General features: G+C 39.6%; 1 protein-coding gene across 3 annotated transcripts in view; it reads right to left on the bottom strand.

Moving 5' to 3' along the window:
• The window catches only part of ADAMTSL3 (ADAMTS like 3), a 338,402-nt gene that overhangs the window by 230,747 nt on the left and 89,020 nt on the right, over positions 1–18,635 (bottom strand). For all 3 annotated transcript variants that reach the window (XM_072801596.1, XM_072801608.1, XM_072801605.1), the window contains exon 4: positions 9,073–9,200. In XM_072801596.1, coding sequence (XP_072657697.1) covers positions 9,073–9,200 — 128 coding nt within the window. The remainder of the gene's footprint in view (positions 1–9,072; positions 9,201–18,635) is intronic.

Raw genomic sequence — 18,635 nt, 5'->3', positions numbered from 1 at the left:
ACCTCGACCAATCAGTAAGAATTAGCCAGATATCATACCCCAAAAAAAGACCCAAAAGCATATAATATATGATGCAGATGATTAAGACAGCAGACACAGAAAAGGGCCAGGTTTAATGTGAAGGAAAGAATGAAAGGTAAGAAATATGCCATAGAGCATTTTTAAACTTCATTAGAAGTCAATAAATTGATCTCTCTCTCTCTCTCTCTCTCACACACACACACACACACACACAAATTCACATGGCAAGGATCTTGAAAAATCAATCCCAAATATACAAAAAAGACAAAGGAGATGAAAGTGATTGGAGAAAACACAATAAAAGTGGAAAGCAGACAGAAATAAGTGATGTTCATGAGAGCCAGAGCAAAGGGGCAAGAATCAACAGTGAATGATACAATAGAAGAAAAATTTCCCTACAGTAAATAAGAATCTAAATCTGTACAACAAAAATAGCTGCTATGTGCCAAGGAAAAATAAATTTTAAAAGACTAAGAGCTAGACACAACCTGTAAAATTCTTGACTTGATGAAAAAAATTAAGTCTCCTATAGGCTGCCAGACAGAACAAATAGGTTATCTACAAAAGAAAAAAATAAATCAAACTGGTCTGAGAGCTCTATGAGCAGCAACACCAAACATTATGGAAAAAAGAACTTCTGGGTCTTGGGAAGAAAAATTTATGTCTCAGGAATTTCATACCCAAATAAGCCATTCACTATTTATGTGTGAAGGCAAGAGAAAGATACTTTCAGATATATAAGGACTCATAAAGAATAAGACCCACATCTTTTTCCTGAAATTAAAAAGGCTATAAAGCCCTGCTGCTTGAAGTGTGGTCTATGGACAAGCAGCATTGACATCACCTGGGAATTTGTTAGAAACGAAAGCTCTTGGGCCCCACTCCAGACCTACTGAATCAAAGTGTATATTTTAACAAGATCCCTAGGTGATTCATATGCACATTAAAATTCCAGAAGCACAGCTCAAAACATATCCCTGCCAACAAAGTGATGATTCAAAATGAAAAGCTAAGAAGACTCATAATGAGCACTGAAATCATGTATGCACACAGACACAATTAAGTTTCAACAAAGATCTGAAATATGATTACAAAAGAAAAAATATAAAGGAAAATGCTGGTGCCAATAATGGAGTATCAAATCTCAAACAATAATAACAAAACCCAAGAAGTGGAAACGAAGAGGAAAAACATAAAATATTCATCATCTTACATCAGAGAAATCAGAAGAAACTATTTTATTATTGGCTTGGCATTGATAGTTTTAATTATTAAAATACAATTTTTAAACATCTTCAATTTAATCATCAGTAAAAAAAAACAGATCATATATATAATTTCCAAATTTCCAGGGGTAATATTTCAGAGAAAAACATAACAGAAAAAAAGATTTTAAATAGAAATAATAAAAAAATAAAATAAAATAAATAGAAATAGTAATCTGAACACATATATTGAACTCCTCCTACCTTAGAAACGCATACTGAAATGATCAACCCAATTTGTTAATAAGTGGACATCTCTATATCATACCTGGAAATCCAAAGAGGCTATACACAAGCCAGGAACTTTGAGATACACTGTAAGCAAGTCTAAATAAATTAAAGGGAGTGCAAAAATATAATACTCACTGTATAGAGAATGGAACCCTGACTTTAAATTAAGCCAAAGAGATCTGTAGGAGAACCTACCTATAATTAGTAAATTAAAATGGACCATGGAGCCAGAATTCCAGGCAATTAATAGCATGGGGGTGGCTAGGATAAGACAAAAATGTAAAAGTACATAAGATCCCACTGGATGGGGGTCCCTGTGAAGTCTCAGTGCCTACTTGGACTACAATACTCTGAAAGGGTCACATATAAGATAGGTAATGCAGAAACTATCTCCAAATAAAAAGGAAAGTCACAAAAATCATAGAAAAGAAATTTGTTTAGCAGAAAGGCAAATTCCTTCCCATGAATGCTCTCAACTGTGCTTCCTGTTGATCTCCCAGTATAGAGATACTGACCCAGAGCTGCAGTACTTTCAGGGCAATGATTCTTAGCCAGTCAGAAGGGAATTTTTTTCCATGAAGATCCAAAATGGAATTAACAAGGGACTTGATCAAATACTGACTCTAATCCAGACCCCTAGTATTTGAAGTATAGGGACTTGGAGATACACACACACACACACACACACACACACACACTTTTAAAAAAAAAGATTTATTTATTTGAGAGAGAGAGAGAGAGAAAGAGAGAGAGAGAGCAGGAAGGAGGGGAAGAGGGAGAGGGAGACAGAGTCTTAAGCAGACTCCACTCTAAGCATGGAGCCCAACATGGAGCTCCATCTCACAACCTTGATATCATGTCCCAAGCCAAAATCAAGAGTCAGATGCATAACCCACCATGCCATTCAAGCACACCACATATATACTTATTTTTAAAAGCTTCCTCTTATTGCTTAAATGGAAGATTAGACCATTAACTGTTTCATCCAAGTCTTTTCTAATATATGTATTTGGGTCATAAACTTCCCTATAAGGATGGATTAAGGTACATCTTCCAAGTTTTGATATTTTTTCATGATTCCTCTTTATTTCTGATGTTTCTTTCCTTAGTCTCTACTTTAACACCTGTATACCTTCACCTATTTCCTTTTAATTAGTGTCACATGTTATAGCTTCTTCCCACACTTCTATTTTCAGGCGTTCTTATACTTAATATTGGCTCTAGTTAACACCATGTAATTTTTGTTTCACCCTCTAACTACTTTTATCTTTTAACTGGACTACATAGTCCATATACATCTAATGTAAAAACTGATATATTTGGGGGTTCAAATCTACCATCTTACCATTTGCTTTCTTTTTTTTTTTTTTTTTATTTATTTTTTATTATTTTTTAAATATTTTATTTATTTATTTAGGATAGTCACAGAGAGAGAGAGAGAGAGAGAGAGGCAGAGACACAGGCAGAGGGAGAAGCAGGCTCCATGCACCGGGAGCCTGACGTGGGATTCGATCCTGGGTCTCCAGGATCGCGCCCTGGGCCAAAGGCAGGCGCCAAACCTTTTTTTTTTTTTTTTTTTTTTTATTATTTTTTAAATATTTTATTTATTTATTTAGGATAGTCACAGAGAGAGAGAGAGAGAGAGAGAGGCAGAGACACAGGCAGAGGGAGAAGCAGGCTCCATCATTTGCTTTCTATTTGTTATACGTACTCTATGTTCCATTTTCTCTCCTTGAGTTTTCTCTTTTGTGAGTTATTTGGAGTCAATCAAATATTTTATCACTATTCTACTTCTCTCTATGATAGTTGGTTGTTAGTTATATAATTTTTTATTATGATTTCAATGGTAACCCTAAAAATTGCAACATGCATCCTTGACTTTGAAAAGTCAAATGTAAGTTAGTTATATTTTCCGGGCAATTCAAAACCATTAGATCACTTTAACTCCATCTGCCCCCTTCCCAAATTTCATGTCATGGTTTCCCTCTCTTTTTAATTCTATATATACTTAAATCCCACAAAACTTACTTTATTACTTTAAATGGTTAATAGTCATTTACATTTTTAAAAGATTTTATTTATTCATGAGAGACACACAGAGAGAGGTAGAGACATAGATAGAGGAAGAAGCAGGCTCCCTGCAGGGAGCCTGTGTAGAACTCGATCCCAGGACCCCAGGATCACAACCTGAACAAAAGGCAGATGCTCAATCACCGAGCCACCCAGGTGCCCCATCATTTACATTTTTTTTCTCAGTTGTTCTTCATTTCCTCCTCATTTCCATTCTCCATATGGGAACATCTTCCTTCTAGCTGAATAAGTCCCTTTTAGCACTTCTTTTAACACAGTTCAGGTAGCAAAGAATCCTGAAGTTTTTATTTGTCTGAAAATATCTTTATTTAATCTTCACATTTGAAGGCTATTTTTCCTACATAGAAAATTCTAGGGCAGCCTGGGTGGCTCAGTGGTTTAGTGCTGCCTTCAGTCCAGGGTGTGATCCTGGAGACCTGGGATTGAGTCTCATGTTCTCCCCTGCCTGTGTCTCTGCCTCTGTCTCTCTCTCTCTCTCCCTCTCTCTCTCTTTCATGAATAAATAAAACCTTAAAAAAAGAAAATTCTATTGTAATAGTTATTTTCTTTCAAGATGTTAAATAGACCATTTCATTATCTTCTAATAAGAATTTATCAGTCAATCTTATTTTTGCTCCTTTGAAGATAATGTATCTTTTCTCTCCAATTTCTTTTAAGATTTTACTGTGTGTATTTATTCTGTTTGGGGTTTGTAGAGCTTCTTAAATTTTGTGGCTTAATATCTCATAGCAGTAACTTTTAGAAGCTCTAAGAAATTCTTGGCCACTATCTCTCAAATAGTGCTTCTACTCTATTCTTTATCTCTTTCCTTTTTAGGATTCCAATTGCCCATGCTTTAGACTTTTTCACCTTATACCACATATCCTTTAATCTATTCCCTTTTTTCCCCCTCTATAATTTAGCCAGGGTAGTTCTATAAACCTATACTCTCTTCAATTTAGTTCATAATTTTAGTTATATGTTTCTGTTCTCAAATTTCCATTTGATTCTATTTTATGGATTCCAGCTCTCTGGTAAAATCCTGTATTTTGTCATCTATTCTTATAAACCTATTTATTACAGAGTTTTTGTTTTGTTGTTGTTTTTTAACACAGAGATCTAACAGCTCCAGTACCTGTTTCTATTGTCTGTTTTACCTCTTGATCTGGTCTCATGGTAAGACTGATAATGTTTTATTAAATTATGGGCACGATCTATGAAAATGTGTATAATCATTGGTTGATGTCTTCTTCCTCCAGGGTATTTTAGGGTTTTTTAAAAGCTTCTTGGAAATAGTTGGAATCACAACACATTTCATCACTCAAATTAGGACTGAGCCTATTCAAAGTCAGATTTCAGTCTTAATAACATCTAGTCTATTTAAGACTGTTTTTTTTTCCCTTTCTCTTAGGGTATAGTCCTTCGGGAATACCAATTTATCACCTCAAGTGTCTACTGGAGCCTTGAACCTAATTTTTATGTTCCAGGACCCTGAGACTGTCAATAAATCCGCTTATCTTCTCAACCTCTTTGTAACTGCTTTCTGCTTGGCTTCTCTGCGTCTCACTGCTTATGAATCAGGGAATTCCTGGATGAAAAGTATATCTCAGATAAAATCACTTTTCTACATATTGCTTCCTTGAAGGATCTTAGAATCTCAAGTTCTGAGTCAATGACTATGTTTACAATTTCTGGTTCCCCGTTGCCCATCACTGAGCTATTAATATGTGCAATAGTTTTTATTAACCCAAAGCAAAGTGAGACAAGAGGAAAACTGTGGATTTTCATAAAGCTAAATGAATTCAATTTAAAGGCAAGTTTATAAATCTAAGAGTATGTCCTACCTTTAGATGTTAAAACAAAAATATTCTGATTCTAATTCTTTTTTAAAGAGTCTGTGATAGTAGGCCACAGTTGAGTTTTGCTTGTTCAATTTTTTAGTCCTTATTTGACTAAATAAAAAATTGACAACCTATATTAACTCCAAATATGCTTTCTAAAAAATTTTTACTAGTGTTTGAAATTTAAAAGTCTGAGAACCAGATTCTTTACCCTGGCCTACAAATCTACCTTCTTCTTCAATATTGGCCCATTCTGTTTTCTTCCTTTCTTCCTTTCTGCTGTTCTCCAAGAATATTCATTTCCTGCTCCAGCACTTTTACACATGCTGCTCCCACTCCCTTAACTGTAAGAAATATGAGGGCAGCCTCTGTGCTAGTCTAATTCACAATTGTTAAACTCTTTGCATACGTTAAGGCATAAAAAGGGCCTGGTGAGAAGATATTTGCAACTGACATATCCAATAAAGGGGTTAGCATCCAAAATATATAAAGAACTTATACAACTCAACACCAAAAAACTCCCAAGTAATCCAATCCAGACGTTTCTCCAAAGAAGACCTCAAATGGCAAACAGACACATTAAAGATACCCAATGTCACTCATCATCAAGGAAATACAAATCAAAACCACAATGTCACACCTGTCAGAATGGCTAAAATTAAAAACACAAAAAAGCAAGTGTTGGCAAGGATGTGGAAAAAAGGAACCCTCATGCACTTTGGCAGGAATCCAAACTGGTAGCCACTGTGGAAAACAGTATGAAGATTTTTTTTTTTTATTAAAACAGAACTGCCAAAAGATCCAGTAATTCCATACTGGTTATTTACCTGAATAAAATAAAAACACTAATTTAAAAAGATATATGCACCCCTATATTTATTGCAGTATTATTTATAATAACCAAATTATGGAAGCAGCCCATGCGTCCATCAATAGGTGAATAAAGAAGATGTGTACACAATGGAGTACTACTCAGCCATAAAAAAGAATGAAATCCTGGCATTGCGATAACATGGATGGATCTGGAGAGTATAATGCTAAGTGAAAAAAAATTAGTCGGGGAAAGACAAATACCATTTAAAAGAAAAAACAAAGAAAACAAATAACAAACCAAAAAACAGACTCTTAAGTATAGAGAACAAACTGATGGTCACCAGAAAGGAGGTGGGAGAGGGCATGAGGGAAACAAGTGAAGGAGATTAAGAGTACATCATGGTGAATACCAAGTAATGTACAGAATTGCTGAATCACTACACTGTACACCTGAAACCAATATAACACTATGTTACCTATAGTGGAGGATGGATAGATAGATAGAAAGATAGATAGATTTTTAAAAGGGTCTGGTAAGAAAGACACCTCAATGGAGGATTACACAGAGGAAGGATTTCTGAAGATTTCTTTGAGAAATTTGTGCTATAATCCTACTTTTCATTCTGCCCCACCAAGAAAGAAAAAGAATGAAGGCTTCAATCTGCTAACCCCAAATCAGGGGGATGAAATTTTAGCGACCCCACTTAAAGAATTCAACCTGTGTGTCCTGCTTGGTTGGTGGCTAATTCATACCTGAGAAATATAAGGGCAGAGAGATTCACTGTAGGCCTGTGTATGAGGAGCAGGTATTGCTGCACTAAATCCCAGAACTTCAAGAGTTCTTTTAGCAAAGTTCATAGGCGGGTCTCTGGTGAGCCAAAGGTGGGCCACATGCAAGACAGGCAACACGCTGTCTTAGGAACCTACCAAGATGGCCACAGAGGGGTGGGTAGACATCAACAGAGGGACATTTGGAGTGTGCCTCATTGTCCAAAAGCTGAGGAAAGAGCAATCGTACTAAGATAGGATTGTGAACAGCACATCTCAAGGGTGCTGCTAGCAAGACATGCCAAGGGACTGGGAGAAAAGAGAAAACAGAGTCTCAGAGAAAACCATCAAAGTGTTCATAACAGAAGGACCCAGCTTTAAATATCTGTCAAACCACAGACCACCGATATGTACTCACTCCCCCTGTTGCTCTACTTATGCCCAAACTGCTCTTCCTGAATAGGTGCAGAAAAGACAGAAGAAGCTTACCAACTTCCCTTCCTTATCTGAAGTGTTTAATGATCAGCTGACCCCTGTTTGGAGGGAGAATATGCAAATTCACACACACACTGAAATAGATCACTCAGCAAAATTATATTCCAGACAAAATCAAAGTCATTTTTTAATTAATAAAATAACCAATAAATATGTAAGCATTTTGGTTGTATGACAAAATGATGAAAGTGGTCATTCATGGTCTTTAATATATTCCTCCAATTCTTTTTACAAATTCAAGTACATACTGTTAAAACAAACACAAATAAACCCACTCCTTTTCCAACCAAACCCCCCAATGATTGCAAATTATTCAGACCCCTCAGATCTGGAGGCCACAGAGTGGTGAAGAGTCATACCTTCCACACACCAGACTCTATGCTAGAAACTTCTCCCCCAAGTGACTGAACAGCAGTGGGAAAAATCTTATTCCACACATGAGAAGTCCCTCCCTGACCCTTGCTCACAGGCACACAGCCCTCCTACCGTAGGCCTTACTGGAATCAATATATGCCAGTGCAGCATAATATCCTGGCATCTTTCCACACAGCATGATGCACTTAGAGTCACAGGGTCTTCGTTCCTCCTCAAGGTAACAGCACAGGAGAAGGTATACAAGGGTGTCTATGCAAGACTAATCCCTGGATTCAGTTCTGCAACCATTCACTTAGAGCCCAGTGTTCTGAGTTGGAACCCAGCCTGGGGTAATGACATCAACAGTGCCTCCCACGACCTTCCCCTGCTTTCCTACAGCTTTAATATCCCATATAATGTGAGCCAGACAAAATATCTTCTCCCTGCATTTCTGATCTACATACACCTTGACATCACCAGGGAGAATAAACTTACCCTTCTGCTTTATAATATCCCAAATCTGAAGACAGCTGCCGTGACCCTAGAACCTTCGTTTAGTCCAGAACCAGGACATCAGGTTCCATCAACCTGGGGCTCTATCTTACCTGACAGCCGAGGTAAATCTTGGCTAGGATTTAAACCACCCTATGAAGGATTACTTCAAATTGTCCCAAAATCAATGATGTGTGTGAGCTTCTTACAAACTTAGGATTTTTTAAAGAAGCCAATCTTACATTTTAACATGTTATTTAATATAAAAATACCTAAGGGTATTTTTATATTAAATATAATGAAAAAAGAACTTGAATTACCTTCTTAGCCAATGGGTTGCTCAGAGAAAGTGAACAAGAGATGAACTAAAATTGAAATAACTCAAGGGTAGAACCCAGAAGACCTGAGCCATTCTTCCTAGTCTTGACAGTTTGGCGCAAGTGAGTTAACATGCTGGCCTTCCCTCCTGAAAAGCTTTAAGTGTCTAGTGCCTCCAGGCTCCTTTGAGCTGGGAGTCTCATGTGGATGGACTATGGCCACAGTCATGAAAATGGGGCCATTACTATTTAAATATGATACTGGAGGATGACTAATATTTATAGATAGATGTCCTATCACCATCCTAGTGCCTTCTGAAGCCAAGAAGCCAAGCTGTCACCCCAGTGCCATCCTTCAAAGGCACTGCCAATCCATGGAAAAGAGCAGATGAAAGCATCACTGACCTCCCAGTCAAGCACCTCCTCAGAGAGTATGATGCTCCTCCCCCGCAAGTCCTGGAGCAGTCACTCCAGCTGCCCCAAGCATCCCAGTTGCTGTCTTTTTCTTCATCAGAACGAGTGTTTCTTGAGGTCTAGAATGTGAAAAAACACAATAAATTATAGACAAATATGCTAGAACTATCCCAAAGCTTCCTTGCTTTTTCCAGAGTCTTATTCTAAGCGGTTCCCAGAGGACAAAGTGGCCTAATGATGCTTTGCTTTGGAATGGCTATGTTAAACACACACACACACACACACACACACACACACACACACACGACAGTTTTATATGGAAACTAGTGTCACATGAGTACCTTTATACCTTATGAAGGCTTTGTCGAGGCAGCTTCTAAGCTCAGTTTTAAATCTGGAATTTTATCCTTCCAAAATTTAAATAGACTAAGTTATGTTTTATAACCTACACGCAGGGTCCCAGCCTCTACCTAAGACATTCTTGCACCTGAAATGAAATCCTGGCTTGAACTTCCACTAGACAGATGAGCGCTAGCTCCAAGGAAATCATTTTGCAGAAGTATTGTGAAATCTCCTGAAAAGGGCTCCATCCCTCTGCCAAAAAAATAACAAAAGCCTTGGGGATCCACCAGGATCCTCCTGGTTCCACTAATTAAACCAACTGATTAATTTGGTTTAATTAGTCTTCTGGAATGGCCACCATTGACTATGTTGGGATACTCTGGAGGAAAGAGGAGGACATGTGTAAGTTAAAAATATATAGACAGATGTAGATGGAGAAGAAATTATGTGTATTACTTACATAAAGTTACAAACTTCACTAAGGGGCCTACAGTAGGCTCTGCTGAATAAATGGAGAAATGTACCATAGTCCTAAGTGGGTAGACTTGATACCATAAAATGTTAATTCTTTCCAAATTAATCTATAAATTTATAACAACTCCAATCAAAATCCCCAAGGGATTTTTTTTGTAACCCAACAAAATGATTCCAAAGTTCATCTGGTGGAGTAAAAGTCTATAAGAGCCAAGAAAAAACTGTAAAAGAAGGGAAATTGGAGGGAAATTGCCTCAATTAAGAGTAGAGTGCTGGCATAATGATAAGCAGTGAAAATCTACTAAATTAAAAAAAAGAGAGAGTCCAGAAACAGACCCCAGTATAAGGAGGTAGGATGGAGCCATGAGTCAGTGTGATGAATGTCTTTTAAAACAAAACAAAAACCAGGGTGCCTGGGTGGCTCAGTCAGTTAAGCATCCAACTCCTGGTTTTGGGTCAAGTCATGATCTCAGGGTTATGAGACTGAGCCACAAGTTTGGCTCTAGACTCAGTGTGGAGTCTGCTTGAGAATCTCTCTCTGCTCCTCCCCCACTCTCTGAAATTAATTACTCAATTTTTAAAAAAAAATAGATGACTTATTCCCAAAAGACACCAAAATGATTTCCAGATATATTAGAGCTTTTTATCAAAAGCACTGAGACCATAAAATAGTAGAAAAAGTATAGATTGATAGTCTTACAGATTCAACATAGGCAAGACTGTCCTAGATAGGTCAACAAAGGTAGAAAAAAAGAAAAAGAAAAGACTGGAAAATTTCCAGTAAAATAAAAACACATAAGGCATTTTCTAACTCTTAACCCTTTAAATAAAGATGCAGGTATGTGAGTGTACATACAAAATGCATACCACAAGGACAAGTATATGGGCTGGAAGGAGCAACATGCCTCTGAGAGTGAAAGATATAGAGCTAGGAGCAAACATTGTCCTCAAAAGACACAGAAGGGATGCCAGCTGAATATCTTATAGCCTCGATACCCTCATAAAAGATTTGAAGCCAAAAAAAAAAAAAAAAAAAAAAAGATTTGAAGCCAATATGACAAAACATTACACCTGATGAAGCCAGGTGGTGCTATAATGGATGTTAGTTTCATCCAAACTTGCATGTTTTATTTATTTATTTATTTATTTTTTAGATTTTTATTTATTTATGATAGTCACAGAGAGAGAGAGGCAGAGACATAGGCAGAGGGAGAAGCAGGCTCCATGCACCGAGAGCCCGACGTGGGATTCGATCCCGGGTCTCCAGGATTGCGCCCTGGGCCAAAGGCAGGCGCCAAACCACTGCACCACCCAGGGATCCCCAAACGTGCATGTTTTAAAAAAATATCTTTCTCCAAAAAAAATTTTCTGAAAGGGGATAAAAGTCAATCCTTAGAGCACAGGATAAGTCTGTGTCACTTTTCATACAGGTAACTGTGTACATGCTCTGAGAAAGGAGTGAGTTAATTTAAAATATTCGCCATGGCCACTTCCAGGTGCGAGAACTTTGAGTGATTTTATCTTTTGTTTTTGTTTCTCTGCATTTTGAAAAAAAAAATTTTAAGTGAAAACTTTAATATTTGAATTAAATGTTTGCAGGCAAGCAAACAAAGGCCACATCCTGGTGACACACAGAAAAGCTGAAGCCAGAGAGAATTTCACAGGGAAGCTGTAAGTGGGAGAACAGAAACGTTTATGAAGGAAACCCTAATACTAATAAAACCACATCGAGCAGCTGAACTAGATATTACATGGGCTGCCTTAAGCCCTTAGACCACATTACCTCATCCAACCAAAAAAATAGTTTTTTTAGATTAAGATGGGTATCTGTAGAAAGGACTTTCAAAAGTGAAACGAAATAATGAACCAAGGAGGGGTTTTCCAATAATTTCCACCCAAGACTCACCGGTCAGTGGGCTTCATGGCTTCTTGCCAAGCTACCTATTTATAGCACAGTGCTTGGCCCTGCTTGAGGCAATAGTTCAGTAACAGTCGAGCGAAAGGAAAGGATAAATATCTGGCAACCGATCAAATCTGTCATCAGGAATAAGGACTAATTAAATCCATACTATTTACTGTTCTAATTAGATCACTGTTCAGTTCAATTTTCTACACTAAACGTCACCAAATGGAACTGTGTCCTGTCTATCCCATAAAATAAAGTTTTAATTCATAAAAGAACAAAAATAGCCGTTTAATACATTCATCTGGACTTTTAGGTTGGTAAGTCCAAATCATTTAGGTAAACGTTTAAAATATACACAGCTGAAATTTAGTTTTCATTTTGTCACTCGATCTACCGATAGGTTGAATGTGAAAAGTTGAAAAACATCATCATATATATTTTTAAATGAAAGTTGAGAGTTCTTTGCAATATTGTTTTAATTTGTTTTTATTCCCACTATCCCATCTGTTCAGTTTATAGTTAGAGTCAGGTTTCTTTCCATAACTTCTCCACCTTTACTTACAAAAAAAAAAAATCTCGATTCTAAAATAACTAAAATAGGCATGTTATAAATGCAGGCATTTGGTTTCTCTGGTTGGGTCAGTGAGATATTTTCCCCCCTAAGAAAACAGGGAAAAATCATATCTCAAGAGGGATCCTTGAGTTTTTCTCCTGTCCTTGGCCGTGAAGATGAAGATGAGATTTTGCTTTGAAACCCCACTGATGCTTTCTGCCAGCTGGTCTTCCTGCCCTTCTTATACATGCTTCTTTACTCAAAGAGCAGCAATAATACTCCCAATTTGTCTCACCTCTCCCCTCTTCTGCCAGCAGTGTGAAAACAGCACAAACATTCAGAAAAAAAGCTCCATGGTGCCAGAATAAAGCACCACCAGAGTCGCTTCTGCACCTGCACATTTGTGCATCCTTCTTTACACTGACACAGCATCTCCTTCCTGGACCAGACCTCCTCCCAGTGCAGGGGGCCTCCAGTCTCCATCAGCTTCTGCGGACGGAACCAGAGCCCTGTCCTAGCTTTCTCAAATAGTCTGTTGCCTTCAACCGTCCCAGCTCTTCCACGAATATTTACTCTGCACACGCTTAAGTTTCCACATGTTTAATCTTAAACGGTAGTGGCCAGAATGACACTGTATCAGAGAAGAACACAGACCATGCTCCAGATTTCTTCTGATAAAATCTAAGTTTCCTCCTCCCCCCTTCCTCCCTCCTTCCTTCTCTCCCTCCCTCCTTCCTTGCTTCCTTCCTCTCTCCCTCCCTCCCTCTTTCCTTCCTTCTTTCCTTTTTTAGGCACACCATTTCTTGGATACCATCACGGAGGCCATATCACAAAATGGTTAAAAGCTGTGTGACCCTGGATATGTTTCTTAACCTTTCTAAAACTCATCTATAAAATGGAGATGATAATCTTCATTTCAGCAGGATTTAAACAAAATGATACATATATAACAGATCACACATCACCTCACTAAATGTAATAAGTGGATGTCTCAATACGTGCAAGCCATTATTCTTCAAAATACCATCTTTTTCAAAGCAGCAACAGTAGAGCCCGTTCTCTCCCATTTTTACTTATGTGAGACTTAACATTAATCACTACTGAATTTCCTCTTGTTGGTTTTGGCCCAAAGTACTGGCCGATTGAGATCGGTTTGAATCCTGATCCTGTCACCCGTCTACGAGCCACTTTGCTCAGCTTAGCAGCTTCCATGGTCCACCCAAGTCCCTGATAAACATGCTGGACATAGCTTCCTAATCTTACAGAATTCCATTAATGCATATTTCTGCTTTTTCTTTCTTTTTTTTTAGGTAGTAAGCAGGCCAAAATGCCAAATAAGCAGCCAATGAATCAGACCTGGAATCGGTGAATGCAGTTTGATGTTATAATAAAAATATGAAATAATACCTATCACCATCATCAAATGTTAGGAGGTAGAAGAAATTGAGGGGATGGAAGAAACCAGCCATTCAGGTGCCCAGATCTGGCAGGTGGGGCCTGTATTCTTGGGCTGTTGGGGTGGTGGTGAGCCTCCCAAAAGAACGTGTATTTGGCAGCCCCAGCCCTGAAATCCAAGGACGACAAAATCTGGCTGATTGAGACCAGCTCGTTGTTTGGCCTGAGGAGGCTACTTCTGGTATTTCTAGGTGTGTCAGCTGGGTACCATGGTCCCCGGTTCCCTCTTTACAAACATCTCCATGAGTGTACTAATTATCTAAATTCCATGTTATTCATACCTTACAAGTTGTTATCTGAACCTATCTATAGGTTTTTCTCCCCAAGTCTGAGTCAACCAACATCATGTCCATCAGCAACTCTGCCTTGGGCAGGTCTCTGAAGTGAAGGGTGTAGGAAAATCTGAAGGATCTGCTCCTGCATAAAGCTGCTGCTACAGATGTACAGACTGAGCAATGCTGGCCTATACTTTTCCTACAGTCCTTCTAACCTCAACAAACCCTTGACGTGGGTGCTCCTAGCCCCATTTGATGTATAAACAACTGTGGCCTTGAGAACTACGTGTCAGGCAGGTGTTGGGAGTCTGGGGGAGTGCCTTCCTGTCTGACCCTGACAAGCCCGCATGCTCTTCACTGGTGTTCCACTGCACTTGTGACCAGGAATCCAGCAGATACAGTAGCGGACCTCTTGTCATTGGCAGCGAATTTGTATCTTGGATGGAACACACCTGCTGCTGTGATTAGCCGGACCACAACATTCTTCCAGTATCTCAGTGAAGACTCCTCCTTTTTTCTCGATCTTGCAAGTGAACTACATTTCTGGTTTTCTTAGAAGCATTTGGCTGTATCTAGGTTATTACATGAGGGATACCCATTCTTTGACAGATGCTGATGACCCCGACACATTTGTTAATTTCCCACACAGAAACAAAGTCCAAGGGATTCTGAGGTTCAAGACTTGGTGCCCTGGGAGGACTGGCCTGGACGGGCCGCAGGTGCAAGAGGGACGTGATGACAAAAAATCAGCTGTTGTGCCTTGACAGTGACAGACACAGGGCCCCAGAGCAAGAAGATGCTGACACAGAAGCACCTGCCAGCTGGTTAGGAGAGCCTTGGTAGGGACAAACACTTTCCAAGGACACACCAACTCTGCTGGAGGCATAGGTAGGCCTTCATACATCACCACCAACCTCTCTCCCAGGATGTGACTGCAGGTGGGGTCTCACCCTTGGTTCATCTCTACTTTGTAACCATGATGGAATTAGATGCTTTTCTATTCTCTTCCTTTGGCTCATCCACAGTTCCCATTTTTATACAATGAACACAATTTATGCAATAAAACACCCAATAAAAGTTCTTTTTTTGAAGGGGAAAAAAAAACACTAAAAGGAAACATACGGAAACATCCAGGGAAGCAAAATGTGCTTTGTGCTGTTTGGTTAAAACTATCAGGCTTAAAGATCTCTTAGGAAATCATATTTTCCTAAGTGAAGTCCTAGCTGGGGAATATTTTTGGATGAAATATTCAAAAGAGATATTGTTTACTCATTATATAATAGAACTGGAAAAAGCCAAGAATATTGTAGGAATAACTGTGTTCACAATCTCATAAAGACTCGAGGACTCCTTGCCTTTCTTGGATTCCCATGCATAAATCAAGTCATAAAATATTTTCCTGACAAGTTCTTAAATCTGTGACTTATAATGAATACTACAGTTCTACCAGTCTTGCAAAAATGTTAGTAATTAAACACAGATTTCACATATAAGGTCACTTATTGGAAATGCTATATTAACAACTCCATATTAAAAACAACCCAAAATAAAATAAGTTCCACTGGGATATTACTTCCCAGACATCAAATAAATGTTCATTCCAATGTTACCACGAAGGTTATTTAAGGAGATCACAAATGACCCAGATTTTGTTAACAGTAAATACATTCTTCCAGGTTAATCCAACCTTACAGTCTTCAACAACAAAAAATTTAAAAATATATGAATTGGATAAACAACATAAAAAATGCCACTCAAGCTGTCACAAAGACTCAACAATTCAATTCAACCAGAATATATTAAACACAGACATATCTAAAGATGTGCACAAGCTCTATTGAGAAATGCTCCATGCTCCTGTATCTTATCTCCTCCTTTTCAGCTCATTTGACCGTCTCCTGAAAAGTGTACACAGTAGTCCCCCTTTTCCATGGGGAGGGGGACCCCCAGTGGATGTCCCAAACCTCAAGTAGTACAGAACTCTCTATATACGATGTTTTCTCCTCTACATACATAACTAAGATAAAGTCTAATTTATAAACTAGGCACAGCAAGAGATGAACAACAGGGGTGTCTGGGTGGCTCAGTCAGGTGAGTATCCTACTCTTGATTTCAGCTCAGGTCATGCTCTCAGGGTCACAGGATCGAGCCCCATGCTGGGCTCTGCACTGAGTGTGGAATCAGCTGGAGATTCTCTTTCTCCCTCTCACTCTGCCCCTCGCCCCACTCATGCTCTCTCTAAAATAAATAAATAAAAATCTTTATAAACGAGATATGAACAATAACAGAACAGAATGATTATAACAATACATGTAATAAAGTTATGTGCATGCGGTTTCTCTCAAAATATCTTTTTCTCACTCCTCTTCTTGTGAGGATGTGATGACACAATGACTATGTGAGGAAATGAAGTGAGGTGAAGGACGTGGGTATGTGATATTCCATTAGGCAGCTAGTGACCTTCTGATGTTGGGTAAGAAGGAAGATCGTCTGCCTCAGGATTGTGGTTGACCTCTAGTAATGGAAACCACAATAAGAAGGACACCTGGATGTCCAGGGCTCATGACCCTGATGATCAGTGACCTCCAGAATTTGGTTGACCTTCTTTCTCCAACAATGTGGTCCTCAATTATTTTACTGCCTCCTTAAAACTCTTCACTGATTTCTCAGGAAATCATGTCCTTTACCTCTTGTCTCTCTGTGACCTGCTCTGCCTCATTCTCCAGCTTGGGCTCACACCACCTTCTACATCCAAGCACACCATAGTTCAAATTGTTCCCCAAACACAAACACATCTGCCAGGTCTCATGGCAAACTCCAAAGCGGCATTAACACTGTCCTCCTGTGGCTGCTCTCTCTGTAGGAGACCAGCAAGTGGACAGCCAGCTGGCCCTGCTTCCCTGAGCCTGGGGTCGGTATAACCCAGGAGAGCTTCTGAGGAAGCATTTTGCTCCTTGGATTCTTCCTGCTGGCCCCAACAGCTGGAAGGCTGCCCCCAGCTCTGTGATTCCTGACCTCATCTAGAGCCTACCCTGACTTGGTCAGGCGTGGACTGACCTGACTCTGTGCAGTCCACCTCCTCATCCACACCCTCTACTGAACTCCTAATTTGGAGGTTGGTTGGATGTCTTGTTCTAGTAAAGAAAAAATCTCCCACAAATCTTATGAATACTTCCCAAATCACGGCAACTAAGGTTTTCTCCAAGTCCAGAGAAGGAACACTGACTCAACATTTCTAGACTTCTGAGAATGAGGTAGACCTTCCATATACAGCCATTCAGCCCACTGTGTCAGGGAGGAGATCTAGGTCCCAGCAGGACACAGAGGGCAGTTTCAGATGGGGACCATCTGAGGGGCATTCTAAAAACACACAATTTACTAAGGTGTGGACAGGGCACAGGGAAAGCACAGGGCTGATGCGCCCCCCACCTCGCCCTCCCCCCCCCCCCCCGGGCTGGTACCAGGCAGGCTCTGTGAATGCAATGATTTGCATTATCTGCTTGGGTCTGCATGCAAGATGGGGCCAGGCCGGACATAGGCCATGTGTAAAGGCTGCCTGAGAGGCATGAAGGTCATGGCTAAGAATTATAGTTTGCATCAACCCTACAGTGAGAGCTGAAGCAGCAAATACACTGCCATCCTCCCTGTCTCCAATGCCCTGCAGTGCTCACCAGAGCCAGAGGACACGGGAGATTACCAATGCAGACCGCACAGGTCTGCCTCCTGGGAGAGAAGATCTGGAGGGCCAAGGGAACCTTTCCAGCACAGTGACTTACTGACTTACTGGAATATTTTTAAGCAGAGGAGAGGCTTCAGCAAATTGTTATTTTGGAAAAATACTCTGGCAGGGATGTGGGGAAGATTGTAGGAGGAGAGCCACACATAAGAGCACAGCTGGGAGGCCACTGCACAGGGGCATGCAAGAGTCAAGAGCCTAGGGCTGGAGACCACCAGAGTCTGTAAGAGGAGAGTACAGACGTGAAGGTCTGTGCTGTTTGTTTGTTTACTTTTGTACTGAGATACAGCATTGTATTAGTTTCAGGTATATAATATAATAATTCAATATTTTTCTGTACTGCCAAATGATCACTACAATGAGCCTAGTTAACATCCATTACCATCTATCATTATAAAACACTTTTTTCTTTTGATGAGAACTCTCCAGATTGACATTCTTAGACATGAAGTCTTCAGGAGCTAGAATCAATAGGACCTGTCAGCTGCCTAAACTGTAGGGAGAAAGGAGGTGCTGGGGTGACTCTTGGGCTTCTGTACTAAGTGAGTGGCTTGTGGCACATGTTAGTATCACTCAGGCCTCAGCCATCTGCAACCCCCACCCCTGAGGTGAGACTTGTAGTGCTCTGTGTAAGCAGGGCCTGGACACCAGCTAAGATAAAGGGAGCCAACCCATGGTCCCAGAGGAGCCTGACCCGTGTGTCTGATTTCTTTAACCACAATTGCATATCCTAGCCCAAAAAAAGTACTTACTGGCTAATGTTTAAAAATATGGAGATTTTACATAACAATCTATATTTCCAACTTCTCAGGA

The sequence above is a fragment of the Canis lupus genome, chromosome 2 (genome assembly GCF_048164855.1).
Source record: "Canis lupus baileyi chromosome 2, mCanLup2.hap1, whole genome shotgun sequence".
NCBI classification, from domain to species: Eukaryota; Metazoa; Chordata; class Mammalia; order Carnivora; family Canidae; genus Canis; species Canis lupus.
Note: the sequence above shows the minus strand (reverse complement) of the source record. Positions and strands in the feature narration are given on the sequence as shown.